The 25,836-nt window shown below is 34.3% G+C and overlaps 2 protein-coding genes across 3 annotated transcripts; one reads left to right on the forward strand and one right to left on the reverse strand.

The window, feature by feature from the left end:
* The first annotated feature begins 7,717 nt into the window (after positions 1-7,717).
* LOC114181084 (methyl-CpG-binding domain-containing protein 9) lies at positions 7,718-22,435 on the forward strand. 2 transcript variants are annotated; one of them, XM_028067421.1, is made up of 11 exons: positions 7,718-8,477; positions 11,732-11,900; positions 11,994-12,425; positions 12,581-13,681; positions 13,797-14,489; positions 14,997-15,302; positions 15,810-16,145; positions 16,444-16,542; positions 16,629-17,063; positions 17,700-19,886; positions 20,645-22,435. In XM_028067421.1, the coding sequence occupies exons 1-11, from the start codon at positions 7,936-7,938 to the stop codon at positions 20,939-20,941; spliced, it is 6,597 nt and encodes a 2,198-aa protein (XP_027923222.1). In that variant the 5' UTR covers positions 7,718-7,935; the 3' UTR covers positions 20,942-22,435. The 2 variants fall into 2 exon arrangements, with proteins under 2 accessions (XP_027923222.1, XP_027923223.1); XM_028067422.1 differs by having other exon boundaries at positions 11,768-11,900.
* Positions 22,436-22,471: 36 nt separating this feature from the next.
* On the reverse strand, positions 22,472-25,485 carry LOC114181085 (homeobox-leucine zipper protein HAT5). Its single transcript, XM_028067424.1, has 4 exons — positions 24,917-25,485; positions 24,161-24,291; positions 23,714-23,953; positions 22,472-23,139 (listed from the first exon to the last, which is right to left on the reverse strand). Exons 1-4 carry the CDS (start codon positions 25,005-25,007, stop codon positions 22,747-22,749), a joined length of 855 nt encoding a protein of 284 aa, XP_027923225.1. The 5' UTR covers positions 25,008-25,485; the 3' UTR covers positions 22,472-22,746.
* Positions 25,486-25,836: the final 351 nt, after the last annotated feature.

The following is a 25,836-nucleotide window of genomic DNA, read 5'->3' on the forward strand; positions in this document are numbered from 1 at the left end:
TTTCAAACTTATTTTATTTATTTTTATATTTATAAGTTTATTATTTTGTGTTATTACAATAAAGAAAAAAAAATCCACTATTTATATAATTTAGATATGTTTTGTTGAAGTATATTTATATTCTAGACTTTTTCCCCTAAATTTTTTTATTTATCTGTGGTCAATGTAAAAGAAATTTAAGTCCTTATTATTGTGATTTTCATCCTTCTAATATATCAATTTATTTTAAGGCGTCGTACAATAAAAATGTTTTTTTTTTATTTGTGCATTTGGACAAAATATACAACAACAACAAAAAACAAGTTTGTGTTATATACAAGAAGTGATGTTATGTAGTTTTAAAATAACATGATTGTGTGATTAAGTACTTATTATGTTTTAAAAAACTTAATGAGTACAATTTTTAAGTTAATAGAATTTTCGTCACGACATAACATTTTCAATAACAAAATACAAAATATAAAACAAAAAAATATATTGAAAAATATAATATAAAAAATTGTTATATCCCTTGTGTATATTGTTTTAAAAGGGGATCTTCATAAATTACCACTATTCATTTTCCTCTTATTAATTAATAATAACACTAAAAATATAATAAAAAAAGTTGACGTTAAAGATTAGTATAATCAATCAAATATTGAATTATTGGAATCTTAATCGTATGCAATCTTTAATAAGATTTTTTTCGAACTTTACTTATTTTTTTAATCAAATAAAAATAGTCCAAAATGACCTGTGTATTTAAGAAAATAATTCTAAAACATAGCTAATGTTTTTAAGCATTATTTTAACAAAATATAGTATTAGAAATATTATTACTAAGAGTTTTCATAATAACTTTTTGTTAATAAAATTATTAATTTAATATAGACTTTAGTCGCAAAAAATGTGAGTTGCTTAAAATGAAAAAGAAAAATATTGAACATCGATAAATTTGTGTTTTTGAGATATATATTAAAATTATGAAGATCTAGAAAATGAATATTTCGGTGCAGATTTTTTAACAAAATGATACTTAAATATTTTATTAAATATTAATTTATAAATTTTTATTTTATTTTTAACTTTATTTTATAAAACTTTATTATTTTTCTAAAAATTATTTCTTTTGATCTTCTACGTTATTTCTGATAGATCTAACTCATTTTTTATCAATTATTCAATTAGAGACTACTAGTATACTCATCGTAAAGAATTCTACTACTCTATCCGATCGTAATCATGAATAGAGTAAGTTTTTTTTTTTACCTTTTTATAGAATAAATATGTCATTTTCCTTGCATGTGAGTGTAATCGGTTGCATGTGGCTAAATTGTACTTAAACTGATTATCTGCGTGTTTATCATTTTGTAATATGTTGAGATCATTGATCTAGAGTTCATTTGTATAAATAAAGTTACCTATGAAGAGAGCTATTGAAGGAGTATTGTGAGAGCTCTAGTAGCATAAGCCAAAATAAGAAAAAATATTTTGTGTAATTGTAATCTTGTATGAATTGTTAACATTGCTTTGTGACGTTATAAATTGCATGCAAATCAAGTTGATAGAGTGGGATTGTAGGATTGATTGATAATTGTGTTGAATTGAATGAGTATATTTGAAATTGAATGATTGAATTGATTAGACAAAATTGGTGAAATTGTGTAATTTGATTTTATATACTGGGATTCTCAAATTGGTCCGTCTAACGATGAAATGTAATCTATAAACTAATAAATAAATGAAAGGAAGAATGAAGATAATCTAGACAATCCAATTTGGTAACTTAGTATAAAAAAAAATCAAAGAATGTGGATCTTTTTGATGTAGTGCTTGATACCCTATTAGTATCGTCGAGTGCTAGATTTAAAATCACAAAGCAGTGAGTTATAGTAGAGGTAGCCCCATTTGCCACTCCAATACTGTCATGCACTCTCTCAATAGTTATAGAAAGTGGTGAATTGGAGCTCCACACAAACAACTACCTAATATCACTATAAATCACATTTTGATAAACCAAACATCAATAACAAAAAAAAAACAATACCTAAACCAGCGTGTAGCCTCCACACGATTTCAGCATGAAGAAATTGTGCACCCCTAACATTTTTCGTTGGTTAACAAGTCAGCGCACATTTCACCCATAAATCGTGTGAGGGGGTAGACAATTTTGTTGGTGTAATCTACTATGAAAAGCTAAGTTGTTGTGTTGGATTTTTGTAATCGATTATACACTTAATGTAATTGATTACCAAAGAGATTTTGACGTTATTTTATTAATTACATTGTCAATCTGATCAAAATAGTGGTAGCAAGCGTGATTAATGTTTTACATATGACGAAAGTTGTAATTAATTAAATTAGATTATTATGTAATGTATATTTTATTGTTATTAAGTTGTTTATTTTCATAATTAAGTATAAAATGTATATATGTTGAGTAACTTCAAGTCTAACTCAAAATTCGATGTGGCGACTAAGTCAAACTATTTGTGAACATAACAAATATAAAAAGAAGGAGTACATAAACACAAAAGTAATTAATATAACGATAACTGTGAATATGGTCCAAATAAAATGACATTCTGAATTACAAGGTCCATGAAAAGAAAAATTAAAAGCTCGTAATAAACATTTACATAATATGGATTTAAGATGGGGGAAAATGGTGGTGCACATGACCTATGTCTTCCTAAAGTCAACCAATTCGAGAATCTAGATTATCAAATCGGGTACCAACAAAAGCACGAAGATCACATATCTCATGCATAATGTCATTCAACATAACAAAGGAAACATCTTGAATAGCCTAAAGTGGTGGAGATGATGTGTGCTCATCATGAATAGGCTGACCATCAAAGTCACGTTTATGAACCCACTAACCATGAATGTTTTTGACAAAATCAAAAGAGTTAATAATTTCAGCGCCAATTTTGAAAATCCTTTTATTATGCTTCACAAAGGGTTCATCTTCAAGAGGAATATGAAATTGATCAAAGATATCAGTAATCAAGTGAGAATATGGTAAAGGGACATTATCTTTTAAGGCCTTGTTCATGTGATTCTAACAAGATTTGTTCGATTGATTTCCCTTCCAACTACCAATGTCCATATAAAGAGAAAATTTTCTTATGTGGCTTATGCAAGGTTATTACCATGGGACAGCAGATGCGACAAATGATATAGTACAATATACGTGTTTCATAAACCCATCTAGTATTCTACCTTGATGCTGACATTGTCATGACAAATTATTTTAATTACTTTAAAATTAATTTTAATATTCTTTATTTTTTTAATCATTTTATAAAAGTAATAAAATAAAAAATATTTATTTAAAAAATAATGATTTAATGAATCTATTTAATTTTGGTTTTAAAACGTATTATTTTGAAAAAAAATACATCGAAATTGTCGTTGCAGTTAAAAGAGAAAAAAAAACTGGCAACTTATAAAACAACGGCCGTTAAGATAACTGTTAAACAATTATTGTCTACAAACTTTTTAATATAATTATTGTGAAATTAATAAAGTGTCAATAAAAGTAATTAAGTAACCATTTTAAAATTATTTATTCCATTTTCTTTATTAGACCGTTTTCTTTATTTTGTTACGAAGTGATTATTAGTCCCTGTCTGTCAGAAAACGAAACAAAAAAACATAAAAAGAGAAGCATATGAATAAATGGCCACATGGCTGACACGTGTCCTTTCACACATTACCAGAAAACAGTCTCTCACCTTAAATAAAAATGGGGTCTCGTACACAATTTAAAATAAGATTCTTGATAAATTAATAAAAATTACTTTTACACACTATTTTAAAAGATATTATTTTTGATAAATTAATAAGAATCACTTTTACAAAATTCACAATATTATTCACTCATAAAAATATTTATATTTTATTTTTCTTCCTAGAAGTGTTTTTTCATAGGCCCCTAAAAATATTTTTCTTCCTAAATGTTTTACTTTTCTTCCTAAAAATGTTAATGTGAAATTTCCTCAAATAAATTCCTAATTTAATTTACCTCCATTTTTTTCAACTCTTTCTCAAATTTTGAATTTTCACAAAACTAAATTAAGTGTAAACACTTATCCAATAAATGCATTCAGAGATAAAATCAAAACATAACAATTATAATATTTAAAGAATATATTAACACTTATTTATTTGTTTCTATTTTATAATAAAATGATGGAAATATAATTAATGATTCAAAAGTTGATGATAAATTTGATTGACATGAAAAAGAAGTAACTGAATAATATTATAAATTATCAAAATGTTAATACTTTAATTTTAATAAGAAATAGCATTTAAAATTGAAAGGGAATTAATTATTAAATTAATATGTTTACAAAATTAAAAATTATATTAGAATTTTAATTTAATAAATTTAAATAATTAATTACAAAGAGTATACATTTTTCCATATATGGAATAGAAACATTAAAGTTCCGTGAGTTGGTGTTTTCAATAAAAATAAATAAATTATATATCTACCGAACCTCGTGTGAAAGATGAATCCAAATTAAATTTGTTAAGCTTATGGATAATGATACATTATAGTTTAAATATATTTTAAGTTTATCATAAATTTGACTTTTTTCATTTTTGATTATAATATTTTTAGTCCATTGAATATTTAAAATTTTATATTTTCTAATTAATTTTGCTTTTTTTTTATTAATTGGATGATTGTTTCATATTTTTTTATCTTCATATATTAAAATATTGAACATTACTAAAAAAAAATTATATTTTCTCAATTTTGTTTTCAAATTTTTTTCGTAAAAAATATTTATAAATTTTGTTATGAAAAAAAAATGCAGAAAATTGTTTCATTTTTCTTGCAAAATATTTTGTGTAAAACATTTTTTACAACAAATTTTATAGGAAATACTTACGAATTTTATAATGTTGCAAAAAATAATTACTCACGAAAAAATTACTTGTCAATTAAGATTTTTAGAAGAAATAGCAAAAAAAAAAAAGTTCTTGCAATTTTTTTAACAAATTTACAAAAAAAATTTCATGTAATATGAGAATTTTTAGTAGTGAAAGTGTTGTGATCAAGTGCAACATATTATATAAAGCAAAAATAGAAAAGATTACGTGGTTAACTGTACTAATATTTTATATCAATATACAAATTTCTCGATTCTTAGATGAAATAAAATGACAAGATAATATAATAACCATTTTATCTAATTAATGAAAACCTAAATAGCATAAATTTGATTAAAAAGTAAAAAAAAAGAAAGATAAATATGCATTAAGAAAATTTAACACAGGGACTCAATTGAAAACAAAATTTACGAGAGATTTATAATTTAAGTAAGTTAAATGATAAGAGAGAGAAAAAACAATCACAATTAACTTTAATTAACTTTATGTAAAAAATATATAATTGATATCAAACCTTTTTATATTTAGTTATATATAAATGAGTATAATTAATATGATTATTTTCTTAATAATAAATTACATGGTTTCTCTGGATCCCATTAAATTTCATTTGGAAGAAGAACCTTATAAAGATCGTATTGATTCTTATTAAAGAAAAACAGGATTAACTGAGGCTGTTCAAACAGGGACAGGTCAAGTAAATGCTACTTGTTTTCTTCTTCACATAAGCATGTTTATAATAATTGTTACGATATGATTAACTTAATTATAACAAACCGACGATTATATATAAAAACCGTCATAGACCATTATATAAAAAAAAAAAAAGAACATACTCGTTTGAGATTTACTTTGCATGTGCATGCATTGACCATGCAAGTAACAATTCTAAAAATACTCATCATGCATTGATTTATAATAATATGAAAATTTTTAGTAGTGGAAGTGTTGTGATCAAGTGTAGTATATTATATAAAACAACATTTAAAGCAAAAATGGAGAAGAATACGTGATTAACTGTACTAATCTTTTATATCAATATAAAAATTTCTCGCTTCTTAGATGAAATAAAATGACGAGATAATATAATGACCACTTTATCTAATTAATGAAAACCTAAACAACATAAACTTGATTAAAAAGTAAAAAAAAGAAAAGAGAGATAAATATCCATCAAAAAAATCTAATAAGGACTAATTTGAAAATAAAATTTATGAGAGATTTATAACTTAAGTAAGGTAAATGATAAGAGAGAGAAAAAATACAATCACAATTAACTTTATGTAAAAATATATAATTGATATAGATTCTTTTTATATTTAATTATATATAAATGAGTATAATTAATATGATTATTTTTTTAATAATAGATTATTTTTGTTTTCTTCTTCACATAAGCACATTTATAATAATTCATTTATAATAATCGTTACGATACCGATACGATTAACTTAATTATAACAATCCGACAATTATATACAAAAACTGTCACAGACCATTATATACAAAAAAAAAAAAAAATGCTCGTCCGAGATTTACTTTGCATGTGCATGCATTGACCATGCACGTAACGATCCTAAAAGTACTCCTCATGCATTGATTTATAAGATACAAAAAAGATTATACTCGTTTGGGATTTACTTTGCATGTGCATGCATTGATCATGCAAGTAACAGTTCTAACAATACTCATCATACATTGATTTGTAATTGAAGAACAAATGTTATTATATGTTCTTACATATGAAAAACGTTATGCATTTACATAATCTTTTGTCTTCAACCATAATTTTTTGATGGACGTGAACCATTATAAAAACTTATCACTACATGTGAAAAATTTTAAAAAATGTTATAAAATATCACATTTCTTTTTAATATTTTTCATCACATTTACATGAGAAGATGCAAGATGTGATAAAACTCTCGTTTCTTCATGCATTCATGCAACTGTCAACCAAACTAAACAAATAGACAATAAAATCACAATTAAGTTTCTTTCTACTCTAATATATTCAAACACGATATTAATACAACAATAGATAATTGTAAATATACATGATAAAATAATTTTAAATCGATATTTCAATAAAATAATTCATAAAATAAAAACCATATTAATAAATCATGATAGATTAATTTATACTTAACCACTTAATTCCTAACTCAATAAACTTAAATGAGACCACTTCATACGTTAACAATTTATTCTAAAAAATAAATAAATAAATCATAGTATGCATTGAAATAGACATTTAAGCCTTCTTCCTCCCAAAAAAGATTTAATAATTATAACATCCATAATATTCACACACGGTGTAATTTTTTTTTCTTAACAATCCTAACATGCATGGAAATTTTGCAATATCACGTGCTGATCCAAATAATTTTTTCTTGCTGTGAAGTTAAAAACTTGATAGGTATGATATCCATGTTTATTGAAGTAGAATTGGCGTGCTTACAATATTCTTACCATTTCGTACCAAACTAAACATGCAAACAATTTTTTCGATTAATAAAAGGTTTGAAATATGCATTTTTCTTTTTCACTAATGGAAAATATGTGACAACTTATATATCTTTATAAATATTCACTTAATTTTGTGAGATTTGATTTTAACAAGACTCATACTCTTGTATGTTGATCAAAATAACACTCATGATAAAAAAGGTATAAACCCTAAAATGTTTTATGAGATCTGTGCTTTATTTCATTGTTTTTGTCATTTATTATTGATTATTGTAATAAATAAGCACGAGGTTAAGGTTTCGCAGTTGAAGATAGCAAAAAAAAAAGAAAAGGGGAATAGAAACTGAGAAAGAGATTTACGAGTTTACGATACAGATACGGTCCCATCCCTGTCTTTCCCTTTTCTTTTTCTCACGTTTCTCTCTCTTCGCTCTTTCTCTCTCTTCTCGACGCTCCAATCTCACTTCCTGCCTTCGATCTCTTTCCAAGAACGATTTACTCCGAAATCGGAAGCACAATGGTTCAAACTCAAAGCCCTAACTCGCTGCCGTGTGACTCAGCGCCGACTCTCCGATGATCATGGAGCTACCCGATTCCACCGGCGGCGACCGCAACCTTAACGCGCCGCCGCCGCCGCCGCCCCAGCACAACAACCACCACCAGGACGCTCGCGCAGGCCTCGGAATCGACCTGAACGAGATCCCTTCGCCTTCCTCCTTGTTCGCCGAAACCCTACCGGACTCCGTCACCGACGTCGTCCGCACATATCACGAGAACCCCGGGCCGCCGCCGGGAGGCCCCGCTGCTCTCCCCAGTGGAGGCCTCGCTCCTTGCGCTGCCTGCTCCAAGCCCTGCCCCGCCGCCGCCGGGAGCCACCACCACCTCGTCGTGTGCGACGGCTGCGAGCGTGGCTTCCACCTCGCCTGCGCCGGAATTCGCGGCGGAGGGCGCCAGGCCGCGAGCCTCGAGGAGTGGGTCTGTGGCGAGTGCGTCGCCTCTGGAGTGAAGAGCAAGCGCTGGCCGTTGGGAGTGAAGCAGCTTCTTGATATCAACGCTCCGCCACCGAGCGAAGCCGAAGGCGAAGGCGTCGGCGACGGAGACGCGCAGGATTTGAGGTACGGAAAAAACTATCGAGCTCTCTTTCTCTTGTCATTGTTATGTACTGTGAAATGTATGTTTATTGTCTCGTGTTTTCAGCTAGCTGTGCGTGCACTACGGTGTGGTGTGAAGCTAAATCCTCTTGAGGGGTTTTTCAGTGAGGTTGTTGGGAATGAGTTAGTTTGAAAGAAGGAAGAGGTTTTGAGTGTGGTGAGATCAATGTGGGTGGTTTGGCGTCTGGTTGTTGTGCTGAGAACGTGTTTTTATTGTGTTATTAGGTTTTCGAAATTTGGAGAGTGTGTTAGGTTAGGAGTCTTGTTTTTTATTTCTTTACAAAAAATGGTGTCTTTTTTAAAAAGAGTGTAGTGATTTTGGGAAACTGGGCTAGTTAGTTGGCTGGTAATATATGGTAGATGGTAGAATATGTGACTGTGAGTAGTAAGTTAAAAAAATCACTTTTTTCTTTGAAGCTATGTATGTGAATGTATTCTTTTGGTGGTAAACCTCAGATAACTGTTTTATTTTATGTGAGTGGCGACGCACTTTGTTTATGGTATTAAAAAGAAGCAAAAACACGTTCTGCATGGGGAGAATAGGTGACCTAGGGGATTGAACTGCCCACAGTGTTAATAGGTGCGGCATTGCATCTGGTGCCGACTCCAGTTGCTGCTGTATTTTCAACTTTCCGCTTCCAAAAATGATTTGATATCTTCTCAAGAACATTCTAATTAAAACACTACCAAACAAATTTCCAACCCTCCTCCCTCTAAAGAAAGGAAATAGTACCAATGTTGTTAAAGTCACTATTTAGTCTGCAATGTCTTAGAATCCTTATGCCTTGTCTTGTACCTGAAATCGCAAATAGCTAAGATTGTAATTGTTGGATGGAACACTTACCAATAGGTAAAAAACTATACCTGATAATTAGAATACAATTTGTTTGACTTAAGGGTGTATTAGCTCAAACTACACGATTTAATTGTGACTCCACCCATCCAATCTCTGTCACAAAACACTTAATGTACCTCAGGACACTTTATGAGCATAACAATCCGAGTACAATGATTCAATTGAGACTTGATCCACCAAATCTTTGCCACAAGATGATTCTATGTTTTCGGGTTTTTGAAGTTTAGAAAATATTTGTTAAGTTAGTTTAGTTTTTTCACTCCTTCTTGGAAAGCGCTAATGTCTATAAGATGTTTTGTGAAATTCCGAAAATTGAGGTATGATAGGTGGTAGGATATGCAAGTGTGAGCGGTTACATTGAAAATCACCTTTTTCTTCTTTGATTTTCTATGTATTTAATGAATTACCTACACAATGCGAGGAGAATCGAACCCCTTCCTTTGTCGTCGCATCTCCCTAGAGGCGGTGCCAGTTGAGCTATGAGCTTTTGGCTTATATGGTTTTCAACCTTTTGTTATAATTGCATAGTTGCCGCCACCGCCACGTTTTCATTTTTGTGGTTCCAAAAAAACTTCAGGAACAACTAAATTAATACACTACCAAACAAATTTCAAGTATCCCACAGTCTCCCCACTGAATTTTTGAATGCGGTAAATACGTTAATAAAATGCACTTCTTCGTTGTTTTTTTTGGTCATCTTTGGTGTAATATTTGTTGGACAATATGGTGCAAATGTAATCAGAAAGGAATGTCCAATGCTATTATTGTTCCTTTGTTAATTGGAAGAGGCTGTGTTAATACAAAATAGGAATTCAAGTAAGATATTGTGGACATTTAATGGTAAGATTAGTTTGGGTGACGGAATTGAAATTATAGTTCATAATTGTGATTCCAATTTCTTTTTGAGCTTAAATTGGTTTAGAGTAATAAATTCTGCGGTTTTCAATAGTGTGTGATTGGGCTGTTATAGTGGTGCCACAGCACAGCCCCATGCCGTTTCTTTGAGGCCTTGAGGGCAGTAGTTCAGTGTCAGAGTTGTTGTGTGCTGCCAGCTCAGCTGCTATTCTTTCCAAGTATGAAAACCCCTTTTCTGGCCCTTTCAACGATGTCGTTTGGCACTGAAATAATTCCCCATTATATTTTACTAGAGTATAAGCCTATTTTTGTTACTCTCCCCTTCCAAAGGCTTAAATAATACACTTTTCTCGTATTCTCCTCTTTCTGATGCTGACTTAGAATTCTTTGCTGTGTTTCTGGCCAACCCATTGCGGTCCGGTGGAGTTTTTGGCCAACTATGGTGGAACTCTGGCACACTGTTCTGTCGTGTTTACTCTGTTCACATCCTTTGAAATCTTTTATGTTCATGTCAAAGAGGGTTCTATGTTCTGTTCTATTTTTTAGTACGACAATTTTTTGTTTTCTTTCTTTCAGTGTTCTGTTTGGATGGTTACCTTATGTTTCCTTTCTTGCTGTGCTTTTTTCTCTCAATTAATATTCTTTTCTGGTTATTAATGATTTTAATTCCTAGATGTGGTATTGGCAATTTTAGGGTGTTGGTTAATATTAAGAAAATGTTTGGGCTAGTTATTTTGTAATTACATGGAATTTTGAAATGGCTTTATCATTTTATTTAGGGTTTCCAAACTTAAAACTCAGAATTAATCAGTCAAATTCTCATTTCAATTCTCGATGCTATACTGGCATTTAGAAGTTTTGCTTTCACACGGAAAATCTTAATACATGTTTTCATATAGTTTTTCCAAAAACACTGCTAGTTCTTTGAAGGTACCAGAATCGCCATTGCAAAATACAGTTGTCAGTATTGTAGTATGTCAGAGTGGAGTGGCCTTGGGCTGCAGTGAGATTCTGATAGCAGAGTGATTTTCTATAGCTGACATTGTGGTCACAATAGTGGTGCTACCGTGATATAGGCTTGAAAAAACCCATTTTTACACCCCAAACAACATTGTTTAGTTGTTTTTTTGGTTGAAATTGTAATTTCTCAAACTCTTTCTTATGGCTTTTTGCTTCAGAAATGTAATAGGATTTGAAACCCTTCTTTCTTACCATTCCAGAAAAGGTTACCCCTTACCCATGTTTCTTCACACTTTAAAGGACTATTTTTCCTCATTTTTTAAAGCCGGTTTCATATGATTACTTTTTGGGTGTCATGTACTCATGTTTGTTTAAACACTGAATTACTGATATGTTTTTTGAAGCCTGCCTGATGAATATTTAGTGTACATTGTTGTAATCCTTGTACTATTTCCATCTATGTCTTTTTATTTATTGATGCAATACTTTATGCCTCCTGATCCGAGTTGTTTTATCTGGTTACTTTTTTTGTTTATTTTTATCTTAGAAAGCACACTCTTGGTGACAATTATTTTGGTGCCAGTCCATTTGGTGCCCCTCTGACGTATTCAAACTTTTACAATGGAAATGCTACTGGCTTCCAAAAGGCTTCTGGAGGTTTGACACATGCTGATATATTGAATCATACTCAATCAATTACTAGAAAATTTGAGGAGGTATGTACAGATTTCCCTCTTAGAATTCGTAGTAGTAGTAATAATACGGCTATTATAATACCATCTCGGAGTCCAAATGAGATATTTTTGCAGGCTCTTAGAGATTTTATATCTGAAAGACGCGGTGTACTAGAGGAGGGTTGGCGAGTGGAATTTAGACAATCAGTGAGCAGCTCTGAACTATATGCAGTTTACTGTGCACCCGATGGAAAGATATTTGATTCTGTGTATGAAGTAGCTTGTTATTTGGGTCTAATGTCTGGCTTCAATACCGTTGAATCTGAAATAAGAAATGAGAGGTCTCTTGTGTCTTTAAGTGGTTCTCTATCTAGGAAAAAAAAGTCAACAAGATCTCCAGTAGTCAATGGTTTTGTGGAAAAACGGGGAACAATGATGAATAGTAATTGTAAGGATCCTTCTTCTGAAGGTTTAAATGTGGAATGTGCTAGTACTAGGGGGAATGTTGTAAAACCCTATGAAAGTGGAAGAAAAGAGGATGGACACTCCTTCCCTCAGCAATTTGAGGTATGTGAATCTATATTATTTCCACATTTTTTTGTGAAGCTGGTTTCTTACTATTAGTTTTTTCCCAATATAACTCAGAATTTAGGGGCAATTATTATATAGTGAATCTGAAATTTACTATTTCTTCCTAATTTTTCTATTGTTTTATATTTCAGGATGAACTCCCTCTACAGTTCAAGGACTTCTTTGTTCTCTCATTGGGGAAAGTTGATGTGAGACCATCGTATTATGATGTCAATCTTATTTGTCCTGTAGGTTATAAATCTTGTTGGCATGACAAGATTACTGGTTCTCTTTTTACATGTGAAATTTTGGAGGGTGGTGATTCTGGACCTATATTTAGGATCCGAAGGTGTTCCTGTTCAGAATTTCCTGTTCCAGTTGGGTCAACCATCCTTTCATTGTCAAAATGTTGTCAAATTGCAAGTCAAGCCAATGAAGGCGAGGGAAAAACTAATGGTAGTATGGATTTGGATGATGGTGATAATATCCAGATGATGCTTCAAGACCCTTGTGTACCAACTGAAAATGATGTCCTAAGTTGCTCTGCAAACTTCTCAATTAAGGATACTCATACACCAGATGCATTGGGCCCTGCGACTGGTTCAGTTCAAGATAATGCTATGAATTCTTTAGCTGATGAGTTTAATGATGGAATTGGTGAATTTTGTGTGGAAGAGCGGTCATCATGCTCTGCATGGAGAGTTATTTCTCAGAAGTTAGTTAATTCTTGCAAGGATTTCTACAAACAGAAAGGAACTCTCAAGTTCTATTGTAACCATGTTAAGAATGAAACATGCTTAAATCAATGGGATTTAGGGAATGTAAAAAGTGATGCATTGGATAAATTTTGTGGTTCCCTCGGTTCAGTTGGCATCCCAGATGTAATTTATGCAGACAGTGATCTGGAAGGTATCTCTGAGGCTTTGAGAAAATGGTTGGAGCAGGATAGGTTTGGATTGGATGTTGAATTTGTTCAAGAAGTATTAGAACAGCTTCCTGGTGTTGAATCTCTGCAGTATGAACTCTTAAATTGTAGAGATAACAGCTCGTCATTGCCAACAGTAGAAAATGGTTTCTTAGTGGTTGAATGGAGAGATGGGTCAAAATATAAGGAAGAAACAGTTCAAGGTTTATACAGGAGGTCTAAAAAGGCAAGTTTGACTAAAAAAGGCTTTAAGGAAGGTCGTCGTCCACCACTTGGGAAGCCATTATGCTCTAGAGCACCGGGTGAGCTCATTGGTGACATTTTTCAGGTATTTTTGTTTCATGCCACTGTGAATCTGAAATTTTTGTTAGGCTTTTTCATTTGTTGGCTTTATTTTTATTTGCTATGATATAGTCTTTACGTTTTCTGCTTTTGTCTTCCAGGCTTGGGAACTTTTAGAGCGATTTAACGAAGTTCTGGACTTGAAAGAACCATTGCCATTGGATGAGCTTGAGAAAGAACTAATTAACCCTTGGTTTGATGGATTGGATTTTCTTGAGAAATCTGAGAGGGACGTGGACGAAAGTGAAGTTTTAATTTCCCAAGGAACTGATGGTAATTGCACATCATTATTGTCACCAGGAGGTGATACTGGTCCATCAGGTTCCATGGAAAGTTCTCATGCATTTATTCAAATGGAAACTGAAGCAATGAAAGAGGCTGCTCAAGTTAAGCTCGCATCTTTCACTTACGCCAGATGCTTTGGTGTAACTTTGACCAAGGCTCATAATTCACTGCTGAGAGTGCTAATAGGTGAATTGCTATCAAAGGTGGCTGTGCTGGTGGATCCAAATTCTGAACCTGGAGAAACACGAACAAGACGGGGAAGAAAGAAAGATATGGATAGTGGTCTTCCTGCTAAACGAACCAAACTGAATATGCTTCCTATTAATGAATTGACCTGGCCAGAATTAGCTCGCAGATATATCTTGTCTTTTTTAACAATGGACGGCAACCTTGAGTCTGCAGAAATTACTGCCCGGGAAAGTGGTAAAGTATTTCGCTGCTTACGAGGTGATGGTGGTTTGCTGTGTGGCTCTCTTACTGGTGTGGCTGGAATGGAAGCAGATGCACAGGTGAGCATCAGTTATATCTTGGTTCTGGCTAATATTTAGATACTGCTTACCCATTTGCTTCACATTATTAGTATGGGGGACCTTGATGTAATTTTATTTGGCATTTGGGCTAAATTCTGAGTTACAGGATTTCATGGTTTCAAAAACACGGTATTATATTACAAGACAATCACTTTAGATGTAACAATTTCTGGAAGTTTACCTGATTGGTGGTATTTTCAGCCCAGGCGATATTCTTTTTTACCACTCAGAACTTGATACTTTGGATTGGGGTCTAATGGCCACTTTCAAGTTTATTCCTTTACTCGGCCTTTTCATGACATGGATGGAGAATTTGTTTAATCTAGCTAATGGCAATTCAGTTTTCTTTTCAAAGTGTTTTTCTTATGTCATATGTCTTAAGATTTTATATCTTGCTGCTGGTTAAACTTTTCTAGACTACAATTTAAGTTGTCAATCTGAAAAGAATGATAGAAGTAACACTGATTTTTTTTCCTCTTGCTCCAGCTGCTTGCAGAGGCTACAAAGAAAATTTTTGGTTCTTTGAGCAGAGAAAGTGATGTACTAACTATGGAAGAAGAAGAGTCTGATGCAAAGGGTGCTTCTGACAAAAATTTGACAAATGATGGTAATGTTCCTGAATGGGCTCAAATGCTAGAACCTGTCAGAAAGCTACCAACAAATGTAGGCACTCGAATAAGAAAGTGTGTTTATGATGCTCTGGGTAAGGATCCACCAGAATGGGCAAAGAAAAAATTGGAACATTCAATCAGTAAGGAAGTGTACAAGGGCAATGCTTCTGGACCAACAAAGGTGCTTCTCAGTGGCACCTCTCCTTTAGTGTGATATTGACATGTTGCAATGATAAAACTGTTAGTATGAAAGTTTCTTGACCATTAGATCAGATATCTGACCAAAAAATATTTTTCATAGAATTCAATGATCCAGGAACTATCTGCTACTACTTGCACTGGTGTGATAGTTTCACCATAGAGTTTGCTTGAGTTATTGTTGGTGTTTCTAATTTTCCGGTGCATTATCCTCTGTTTTACCATGCAAGCCATCTTATAGTTTATAGTTTCAACCATGTGTAATGTAAAACTGTATTTATTTCAGTTTACCCCCTTGTTAATATTACCTATTACAACATGCAAGACAAACCCACACAGTTTCTTACTCTCAATGTATAATGACAAAACTGAAATGTTATTTTCGATGTTACTATCTGGTATGGTAGATCATCTGGTTAAAATAAACGTTTATTCTTTTTGGTTAAGGAAACATGAATCTTAATTGAACATTATTCTTGTTTAAAAACAGAAAGCAGTTCTTTCAGTGTTGGCTGATGTTGCTGGTGAAGGACTGCAATCAAATCCCAGTAAAGGACAGAAAAGGAAGATTGTTATATCAATTTCTGACATTATAATGAAACGATGTCGCACTGTATTACGGCGTGCTGCTGCTGCAGATGATTCAAAGGTCTTTTGCAATTTGCTGGGAAGAAAATTGATAAATTCTTCAGATAATGATGATGAGGGGCTTCTTGGATCTCCAGCCATGGTGGCTCGCCCTCTTGACTTCCGCACTATTGACCTTAGACTAGCTGCTGGAGCTTATTGTGGATCTCATGAAGCTTTTCTTGAGGATGTTCGGGAGGTCAGTTTGTTATCAAACTCTGATTGCTTGTTGAAGCGCTCTTCTATTTTGTTTTAACTTTAGATTACTACCACCATATAGATCCATTTTGTTTCTCTGTAAAGATTATTGCAAATACACTTTTATGGTTGCGTGTGCACCATTATAGTCTCTGGCTCAAGGGGCATCATGATTGATTTCCTCATGCTCTTCTTCATTTACTGTTCTCTAATATGTTTTCTAGTGGATGCCGAGTCATTCTTACAATGCTCTTTTGTGACTTGTGTGGAGGCACTAAACTGTTGATTTGATGGTGCAGCTGTGGAACAATGTTCGTGTTGCTTTTGGGGATCAACCTGATTTACTCGAATTGGCTGAAAAATTATCCCAAAACTTTGAATCATTATACAATGAGGAGGTTGGTAGCCTGTTTGTGTCTACTTCTGTAAATTTTCTCTTGTGCTTTCTTGTTAATAAAAAATTTAATGTTCTCCTTGGGTACAGGTTGTCATGAATGTCCAAAAACTTATGGAGTATGCTAAACTGGAATGCTTAACTGCAGAAATGAGAAAGGAAGTTGATGATTTTATTGAGTCAATGAAAGAGACTCCAAAGGCCCCTTGGGACGAGGGAGTCTGTAAAGTATGTGGCATTGATAGGGATGATGATAGTGTTTTACTATGTGATACTTGTGATGCTGAGTATCATACATATTGCTTAAACCCTCCCCTCGCAAGGATCCCAGAGGGAAACTGGTATTGTCCTTCCTGTGTTGATGGTAAACATGCAACTCAAGATGTTACAGAACCAACACAGGTTATTGGCAAACGCCGAAGTAAAAAATTCCAGGGTGAAGTTAATTCTCTTTACTTGGAATCCCTTACTCATTTATCAGCTGTAATTGAAGAAAAAGAATACTGGGAGCACAGCCTGGCCGAGGTTAGTTGATGCACATCTACTTGTTACCTTTTGTTTACAATATAGCTAAATCATATAAACATTCTAGGTTGAATGACATAATTGTCTTATTTTTAAACTTCATATTTGTGGTATCTTTCTGGAGTTTTGTTGGTAATTGCAGGGTGCTGGTATTTGCTTCCTATTCTGTTATGATCTGAAAATGAATCTTAATGGGGTTGTATACTGAATGGTAGAATGACATAATTGTCTTATTTTTGAACTTTATATTTGTGCAACCTTTCTGGAAAGAGTTTTGGTTGGTAATTGCAGGGTGCTGGTATGTGCTTCCTATTCTGTTATGATCTGAAAATTAATCTTAATGGGACTCTATCTTGAACTAACGATATCTTATCCTGAGTTATAGTTGCAAGATTTTCATTTGTTACTTGATTACTTTTGGCATTGCTCATTTTCTTGTATGTGTATAAAAGGTTTCCCATCAAAATATTGCTTTTACAGGCAAAGGCTCCATTTTTTTAGCACATTGTCATATGCTTGAAGCATAAATTGCCCCGTGGTTAGCAACTTGAGTTATGATTGATAATGTATTTCTGAAACTGTAGAACTTTTTTCTGTGTTTGTGTTTGATTAGTTTTTATTTTTAAATGGGTGCAGAGAACATTCCTTCTCAAATTTTTATGTGATGAGTTGCTTAACTCTTCCTTGATACGCCAGCACCTTGAGCAATGTGCAGAGTTGTCTGCTGAGTTACATCAAAAATTGCGTGCACATTCTGTAGAGTGGAAAAACCTGAAAACCAGAGAGGACGTTTTGTCCACAAAAGCAGCTAAAATTGATACTTCCTCATTAAATACTGCTGGAGAAGTTGGTCTTAGAGAAGGGGTTACTACTTCGTTGTCAAATACTACTAAATGTCTGGTCCAGCCACATACTGCAGTTGACAATCCTAGTAATTTTGGGGTATTTGTTGATAGTCTGCCTTCAGAAGAGACAACTAAAGAGAAGTATAGGTTTGATAGTGTAGATAAAAGCATATCTGTAACAAACTCAGATTCCGATAGCCAAAATTTGAATTCCTTAGATGTAGAGGGACAATTTAGAAATGTCTCTGGTGCTGTGGAGTCTCAATGTACTGATAAATCTCCCAAATCTTTTCCATCTCCAAATATGTCTCAAGAAATCAATGGTTCTGTTGGAGCAGCTCATGCCCATGGTAACCACCAGAAATGCGAGGGAAGGGACATGTCTACACCTGTGACATGCCAGCAAGGTGGGGTGTCAGTTGATGCTTCACATATGGCTTTGAATGAGTCAGACCCCTATCACCTTGAGCTCAGTGCCATCAAGCGTGATATTTCACTATTGCAGGACTCCATAACTAATGTAGTATCACAGCTGCTGAGGCTCTCTGTTCGCCGGGAATTTTTGGGCATTGATTCCATCGGTCGATTGTATTGGGCTTCAACTTTGCCTGGAGGACATTCACGTATAGTTGTTGATGCAAGTGCTGCACTGCTCCATGGAAAAGGAATGTCATTCAGTAGAGACTACGTGGACAAGTTTTCTGTTCTGCAGAATTGTTCACTAACTGAGAAGGATTCCCCTCCTTTCATGTCTCAGCTTAGAAATGCTTTGGCCAATAGTTCACCATGGATTGCTTATGAAACTGATGCTGAAATTGAAGAGCTCTTAGGTTGGCTGGACGATAATGACCCTAAAGAAAGGGAACTGAAAGATTCCATTATGCAGGGGCCAAGATCAAGATTCCAAGAGTTTCTTAATGCACAGACTGAAGAGCAGGTTGAGGACCAAGGAGCTGTTTCAATTCCCAGAAATAGAGAGAAAACAATATCTAACTCTCTTGTTACAAAGGCGACTTCCTTGCTGGAAAAGAAATACGGTCCCTTCTTTGAATGGGATATTGAGACGTGGAAGAAGCAAAATAAAAAGTCCAGAACAACTAATGATGAAAAGTTGTTTAGGTGTGAGTGCCTAGAACCCATATGGCCCTATAGGAGACACTGCACATATTGTCACAAAACTGTTTTGAGTGATGTTGAATTTGATGGACACAATGATGGCAAGTGTAATGCAGGTCTTCCGGTTGCAGAGAAGAATAGGAACAAAATTGGATCTTCTAAAGGAAAAGGGAACTTAAGATGCGATACCTCAAGAGAGAAATTCAGAGCTGATGCAGAAACAGCTGGAGCCAAAGTTGGTGGTGGTTCTAAGCTTAGCTCAAGATTGATTAAATTTTCAAATGAAGAGTCCACATGCCCATTTAGTTTTGAAGATATATGTTCCAAGTTTGAGACAAGTGATTCCAACAAGGAACTTGTCAAAGAAATCGGTCTTATTGGTTCAGATGGTATCCCATCCTTTGTTCCTTCTGTATCTTCTTTTGTTAGCGAGTATGCACAATTCCCAACTCCAAAGGATGACATTATTGGTGTTTTGTCCAAACCAACGGAAAGCTGGGGTTCTCAGGGAAACACTGATGGAGCTGGTGCATGTCTTGACCATAATTCAAGCATTTCTACCGGTAGGTTAGCTGCCAACGAAATCAATAAATCCATTAAATCATCCTCGGGAGAACAAAGAGATGGGAAATTCTCTTTTTGTGGTCCTGCTTCAGATATGGGAGATGGCTGCTGTGTGGTTCCTTTGTCGTCACTGAAACCATTAGTTGGAAAGGTTTCTCACATTTTGAGGCAACTGAAGATTAATCTGCTTGATATGGATGCTGCACTCCCGGCATTTGCTCTGAGACCATCAAAGGCGGAGTCTGACAGAAGACAGGCTTGGCGTGCATTTGTGAAATCTGCAGAGACTATATACGAGGTTTGTCTTATATCCGTGGCTCTAGAATATACAGTTCTTTATTAACAGGCATTGCCAACTCCATATGTTTCTCATTCGTTTAGTTTCTCTACTGCTATTTACCTGACTGAAATGTCTTTATTATTGATAGAAAATAATTTGTGGACTTACAAATGACACTTTTGCTTTAAATCCGATATCAGTGAAAAAAATGCTGTTAATATATTTTATACTATATTTGTAGTTCAAGCAGGTTAGTGATTATATGAATTCATTTATATCTATGCTATTACCAAAGGGGATTCACCCTTTTGGTGTACACATTTTTTTTCAGTTCTACCCTTTTAGTAACTATTTTTTTGAATTCAAATGATTATTCAAAATAAAAAACCATTTACACAAGAAACAAATTATAAAAAATATTTATAAACTATAAAATAATTTTTATAAATTAAAATAACACTATTTTTTATTTCAATAATTAAAAATCATGTTATAGTTTAATAAAATTTTTGCCATAAAAAAATGGAAACATTCGCATAAAAAAAGTGGAAACATTCCACTGGTGTTTGTTAATTGAGGTTCCTTCCTTTTTCTCAGATGATTCGTGCGACATTTACCCTAGAAAACAATTTGTGGACTTACTAATGCCACTTTGCTTTAGCTCTGAAATCAGTGAAAAAAAGCTGTTAATATTTTTATACTATATTTGTAGTTCAAGCAGGTTAATGATTATATGAATTTATGTTTGTTAATAGAGGTTCCTTCCTTTTTCTCAGATGATTCAGGCGACGTTTACCTTAGAAGATATGATTAAGACGGAGTACTTGAGGAATGACTGGTGGTACTGGTCATCATTCTCAGCTGCTGCGAAATCTTCTACTTTGCCTTCCCTTGCCCTTCGCATATACTCTCTTGATTTAGCCATTATATACGAGAAAACGCCCAATTCTAGTTTTACTGACAGCTCTGAACCTTCTGGCACAGCAGAGATGAGACCACCGATGAATGTGGATGCAGAGAAATCCAAAGGAAGCCGGAAGTCAAACAGGAAAAGGAAGGAATCAGATGGTTGATCTTATATTTCTTGTATTTCAGAAAATCAGATATCTGGTCAGTCTTCTGTGATGTGATGTGATCATCCACTGGTATGACTGGTTCATTGGGCAAACCTAAGGCTGTAAAATGGGGCAGCCACAGCTGCTGGTGTCTCTTGCCTGCTTGTACATATAGGTAAAGCTGACCTGCTAACTCGGATGCCTTTTTTTGGCTAAGCAGAATTTGTAGCATTATCTGCTTTCAGTGAGGGCACCAGTATGAGGGAATTGTAAGGATGCGTCCAATTTTGAAATTGTATTTCTGCTGCACATGTCCAGTCGGCTGCTCCATAGCGAGAAGAACCATTTTTCATTTTTCTAGCAGAGTCTGATCCATATATGTATACAAATGGAATTATTGTAAAGGAATAGGAGGAAAGTAGTAAAAAAAAAGAAAAGGATGGGAAAGAAGTCAGAAAATGTTAAGTTGAGCAGTTGTAGGCAATATTTCATTCTTTATACTTTTTCTCTCACCCCACCCCAGCAAAGGTCCTGCACACGCATGCCCTTGATTTTGTTCCTGGGCATCTGCAGATGTGTTAGAATGCAGGGGGAATTATTGGAATCAAAGCCTTTTTTCCATCTGCTTTGTGCTTGCGTCGTGCGTGATCTTCTTGATTTTTTTTATTTGCGTAATTCCTATAATCTTCTAGTCGTGTGTTGGGGTTAATGTATACACACTAATATTTGACCCCCTCCTTCACTGCTTTAGCATAAAAATAAGTATTTAGTTACAGTTTGGGGGTTACATTGTTATAGCACTGCCGTGGGGTATCTGGTAGTTAATGATTTCTGGTATTACGTCATGTGCATTGCACGTGCCGAGGTAGCACTTGCATGGATTTTTCTATCTATATCCCTCAATTTACTTGTGACACCTTCCTCCTAGTATTCTGATTCATATTTCAGAAACAGAAAGTCCATTCCCTCATTATGGAGGTGTCAGTGACAATTGTGGGGTGGAGGAAGCTGGATACCACTTTCATAGCGTGGTTACTGTGTCCGTTATACCAAATTGTGGAAGCCGATTTAGGTAAGTTACTTGGGTGTGTTCGTGACTGACTTTCAACGTATCTTCCAAACAAATTCGTACTGACTAGTGAGAAATTGAAGTTGATCCATGTAGTTTTTTCTGTTAATTGCAAGTCTCCGGTCTCAACCAGAAGATTGGACTCTGGATGGTGTTGGATTAGATTGTACATTTTATATAAAAGATTTAAGAAAAAAAAATCTCATCCATACCTCGCCACCTTTCTGAACACTTTGTTGTCTATGTTTTGAATACATGAAGTTGCTGTAAAATTAGTAAATATACACATTGGTAATTGGTTACCATGATTATGGTGTGAAAATAATACTATCTGATGAAAAGTTGACAGTTTGTGCTGTTTGCTACTGTTGTGGGCCTCACCCCCGATGTGATTCTGGATTATCTTATCCAAATGGTTTTCGAAAATTGAGGATTCAGGAGGGTAGAGGGTAAAAAGAAGTAAACTTAAAATCTATGTATGGACTTACTAATTAAGTATGTTTTTATACTTGAACATGAAATAAACTTACTGTAGTTTTGGAAGTACAACCATTAACCCAAACTTGACATCATTGACCAAATTACTAGACTTTATTTATTAAACTTGGCTTAAGGACACTCCAACTCCTAGGGTCCAAGCCACCCGGGCGTTTACTTTTTCCTCCTTGCCCACACCATACATCTAATTATTCAATATTATGATTACCTTCTCTTAATTATGCATCTAATTTCATGTCTGCTGCTGCATTATCATTTATCCAACATAATACATATTGGTCCACCAAACCAATCCCTCTCCTTCCTCATGGTTTTGGTTCTCAGTTTCAGATACCACAAACACATCCATGTAACTCCTCCCATCATCACTGCCATCCTCCTCCTCTGACTGAACTCTTTCAACTGGGCCCACACATCCACCAGGGTTGTCGGCTGGAAAGTGTGAATCAACACTGTCAACGACCAGCTGTGGACTACCCTCGTCCACCACTGCACTTCCAACAGACCCACTACTCTGGTGGTCCTCCACCCTTGTGCTGAAAATTGAAGCTATATCTTCTACTGGAAGTGGATCAACTTTCTTGTCATACAATGGTTCCTCAGGCACCTCTTTTGCTTGAACTTGAAGCTTCTCATTTAAGGATACCACCTGCAGAATAGTCAACATGTCATTAAGATATTCAATCGACCACACTTTAAAAAAAGTCCACTTGTTAATTAGTTTATGGCCTTGCTTGCATACTCCTTTTTTTTTTTATTTTTTAAAGTTCATCAGTCCCTTTCACAAAAGGGGGTCTTAAAGCATATTTTGAGAAATCTACAGAGGTATATTCGCATAGTTACTCTGAAAGTGGCTTCTTTGCAAACGAGGTGGGGTTCAGAACAGATGCTACTCTTGGTAGTTTGTGATTATTATAGTGTCGAATCTCATGTGTAGGGCCCTTTCTGGATAGCTACCAATCATCTTCTATGTGAAGTGTCGACTTGTTTCCCTATGCTATGCTATGATGGAGTTCTGATTGTGAAGCCACTAATTCTATACTATGCACCCCCACAACTGTTGACAGACAATTTATATTCTATTCTGCTCTATTCACCCATAGCTGTAAGTAACCATTGCATATACGAGCAACTAAATCTAAATTGAAAAATCTCAACACACCCTTGCCCGGATAACATTGATTTTACCGCTTTTCCAATATTTTATACATGCATAAATGTACCTCAGATTTGAGTTTCTCATTCTCCTTCATAAGTGAATCATAGGATGCAAGTAGGGTATCGTATGAAGACTTGAGAACATCAAAATCCCTTTCAAGCTGTTTGGTCTTCCATCGAGCCCTGCGGTTCTGAAACCACACAGCTACCTGCCTGGGTTGCAATCCCAGCTTCTTGGCCAACTGGGTCTTCCTCTCAGGCTCCAGTTTGTTCTCTTCCTCAAAGCTCTTCTCCAACAGATGGACCTAACCATCAATCACACAAGAGTGTCATAACATTATAATATTTTATGTCACACTTTTGGATGCAACAATATATATATTAATCTCAAAAACCAAGAAAGTAAATTACTGTATTAAATTTACAAGCCAAACTCAAAGCAATTCATTCAAAGTTCAAGCTATTCATTACAATAACTACTTTGAATTTCAAATTGGAAGCCACCGGCCAACCTGTTCAGAACTGAGGCGATGCTTCTTCTCCGGCATCTGCTTCTCATAATACTCCTCATCATACAGTTCATCCGGTGAGGTGAAGAAAGGTCGCCTCTTTGAGGCTTCCTCCAAGCTCATCATCGATCTCCCTGCTTCCATTTCAGTCCCAAAACCAAAACCTCATCAATTAACTCTCTTTCATGTCTCAACACACTATCCATGTCACAACATAATAATTCACACACACAAAATAAAAAATTGAAATTTTATTTCTTTATCTGTCACTCTCACCCCAATTTCGATACACAATGAAGAAACCCAAATCGAATCATGCTTTTTTAAGCTTTAATTTTCTTTAACCAGAACCATCTTTCTGTTCCTAACTCCCCAGCAGCCAAACACATCAATTTTAGAAGCACAAAAACTTGGATGCGGTTTCTTTAGGTGTTTTTTAATACTTTTCTTCAATCAAAATTAAAGTTTGATCAAGATAATTTATACTGAAGATCAACATAAATTACAGAGGTAAAATTCAATTGTGTTGACAATCTTGTCAATAATGAGTCATACTAAAGGTCAACATAAATTGATGAGGCAAGATTCCACTTTCGAAGGAAGAACAACACCAAAGTACTTCAGAACAAAGTAAGCCATAACAAACACAAACAAAAACTACTCCATAACATACCATTCAAATCCAAATTTTCAATACAAAAAAAGGGTATTATCAAGAGAAAACTAAGTAGATCAAAGCAAGGAGAGAAAGAAAATGACCTCGGAAAGCAAGTTCAGTGTTGCCGAGGAAGAGCATGTTGGTGTTCCCGCGTGAAGCACAGGCATCAAAGAAAAGCCGTCCAGACTCCATGGCACTTCGGTCACTCACCACCGCCGGAAACACTTTCCAGCGAGAGAAAGAGATTAGTACTTAAAAAGTGTGTTTTTTTTTTGTGTGTTTGTGTTTGTTCTTTGCGTTTTACTCTGTTTTACTAGAATCTTGTTTGAAAATTTAGAAGGGTCGTTGTTGTTGATGTTGTTGCTGAGTTTTTTCTTTGGTGTGGGAATTATTAGAAGATCATAAGCTTATGACGGAAGAAGCTTGTGGTCCAAAGCAACCTCGCCGGAGTCTCCAACGGGCATATGCAAGATCCCATCATACACCGCCAGATCCTACCCACCACCCAAGTTCGTCCTTTTCTGGCCTCAGTTTCGGGTCCAAGAAAAACCGCAAACACCGTCGTCGGAGTCGCCGGAGAAATATTTGCCGGCGAACCTCTTTTTTGCGTTTGTCTGTGTCGTCAACGCACTGTGTCGTTTTGAGTGTCTTCTGCGACTAAAGTTGTCCGAACCATGGCCACCGCTCTTTATAGTGCTTTCTTCCTTCTTAAAAGACTAAATTACCCTTTATTACAATTTTTTTTTAATAATGCATACATATATATTCACATGTTATAGTTTTTTTTTTCTTAATTACTCATTTAATCTCACAATTTATTTATTTTTGTTTAATTTTGGTAATTTTTTTTAAACATGTCATTGTTTTTAAAAAATACGTGCTAACTTTTTTACACAACTTCAATTGATAGTTTAACTAAATGTGTATTCAAAATGCTAAAAATCTACATTTTAAAATTTTAGTGAAGGGATTGAGTTTTTTTTTTTTCCAAAAGTCACGTAATTTAAACTTTCAACTAGTT

Source organism: Vigna unguiculata, chromosome 4 (assembly GCF_004118075.2).
Source record: "Vigna unguiculata cultivar IT97K-499-35 chromosome 4, ASM411807v1, whole genome shotgun sequence".
Lineage (NCBI taxonomy): Eukaryota > Viridiplantae > Streptophyta > Magnoliopsida > Fabales > Fabaceae > Vigna > Vigna unguiculata.

Excerpts from the sequence above, each read along its gene's own strand:
- LOC114181085 (XM_028067424.1), bottom strand. The coding sequence starts at position 25,007 with ATGGAGTCTGGACGGCTTTTCTTTGATGCCTGTGCTTCACGCGGGAAC. Across the intron at positions 24,292-24,916 it reads CACTGAACTTGCTTTCCGAG|GGAGATCGATGATGAGCTTG; the intron begins GTCATTTTCTTT and ends AAATGGAAGCAG. Across the intron at positions 23,954-24,160 it reads ATCGCCTCAGTTCTGAACAG|GTCCATCTGTTGGAGAAGAG; the intron begins GTTGGCCGGTGG and ends ATTGATGGTTAG.
- LOC114181084 (XM_028067421.1), top strand. The coding sequence starts at position 7,936 with ATGATCATGGAGCTACCCGATTCCACCGGCGGCGACCGCAACCTTAAC. Across the intron at positions 12,426-12,580 it reads CCTTCCCTCAGCAATTTGAG|GATGAACTCCCTCTACAGTT; the intron begins GTATGTGAATCT and ends TTTATATTTCAG. Across the intron at positions 16,146-16,443 it reads TTCTTGAGGATGTTCGGGAG|CTGTGGAACAATGTTCGTGT; the intron begins GTCAGTTTGTTA and ends TTGATGGTGCAG.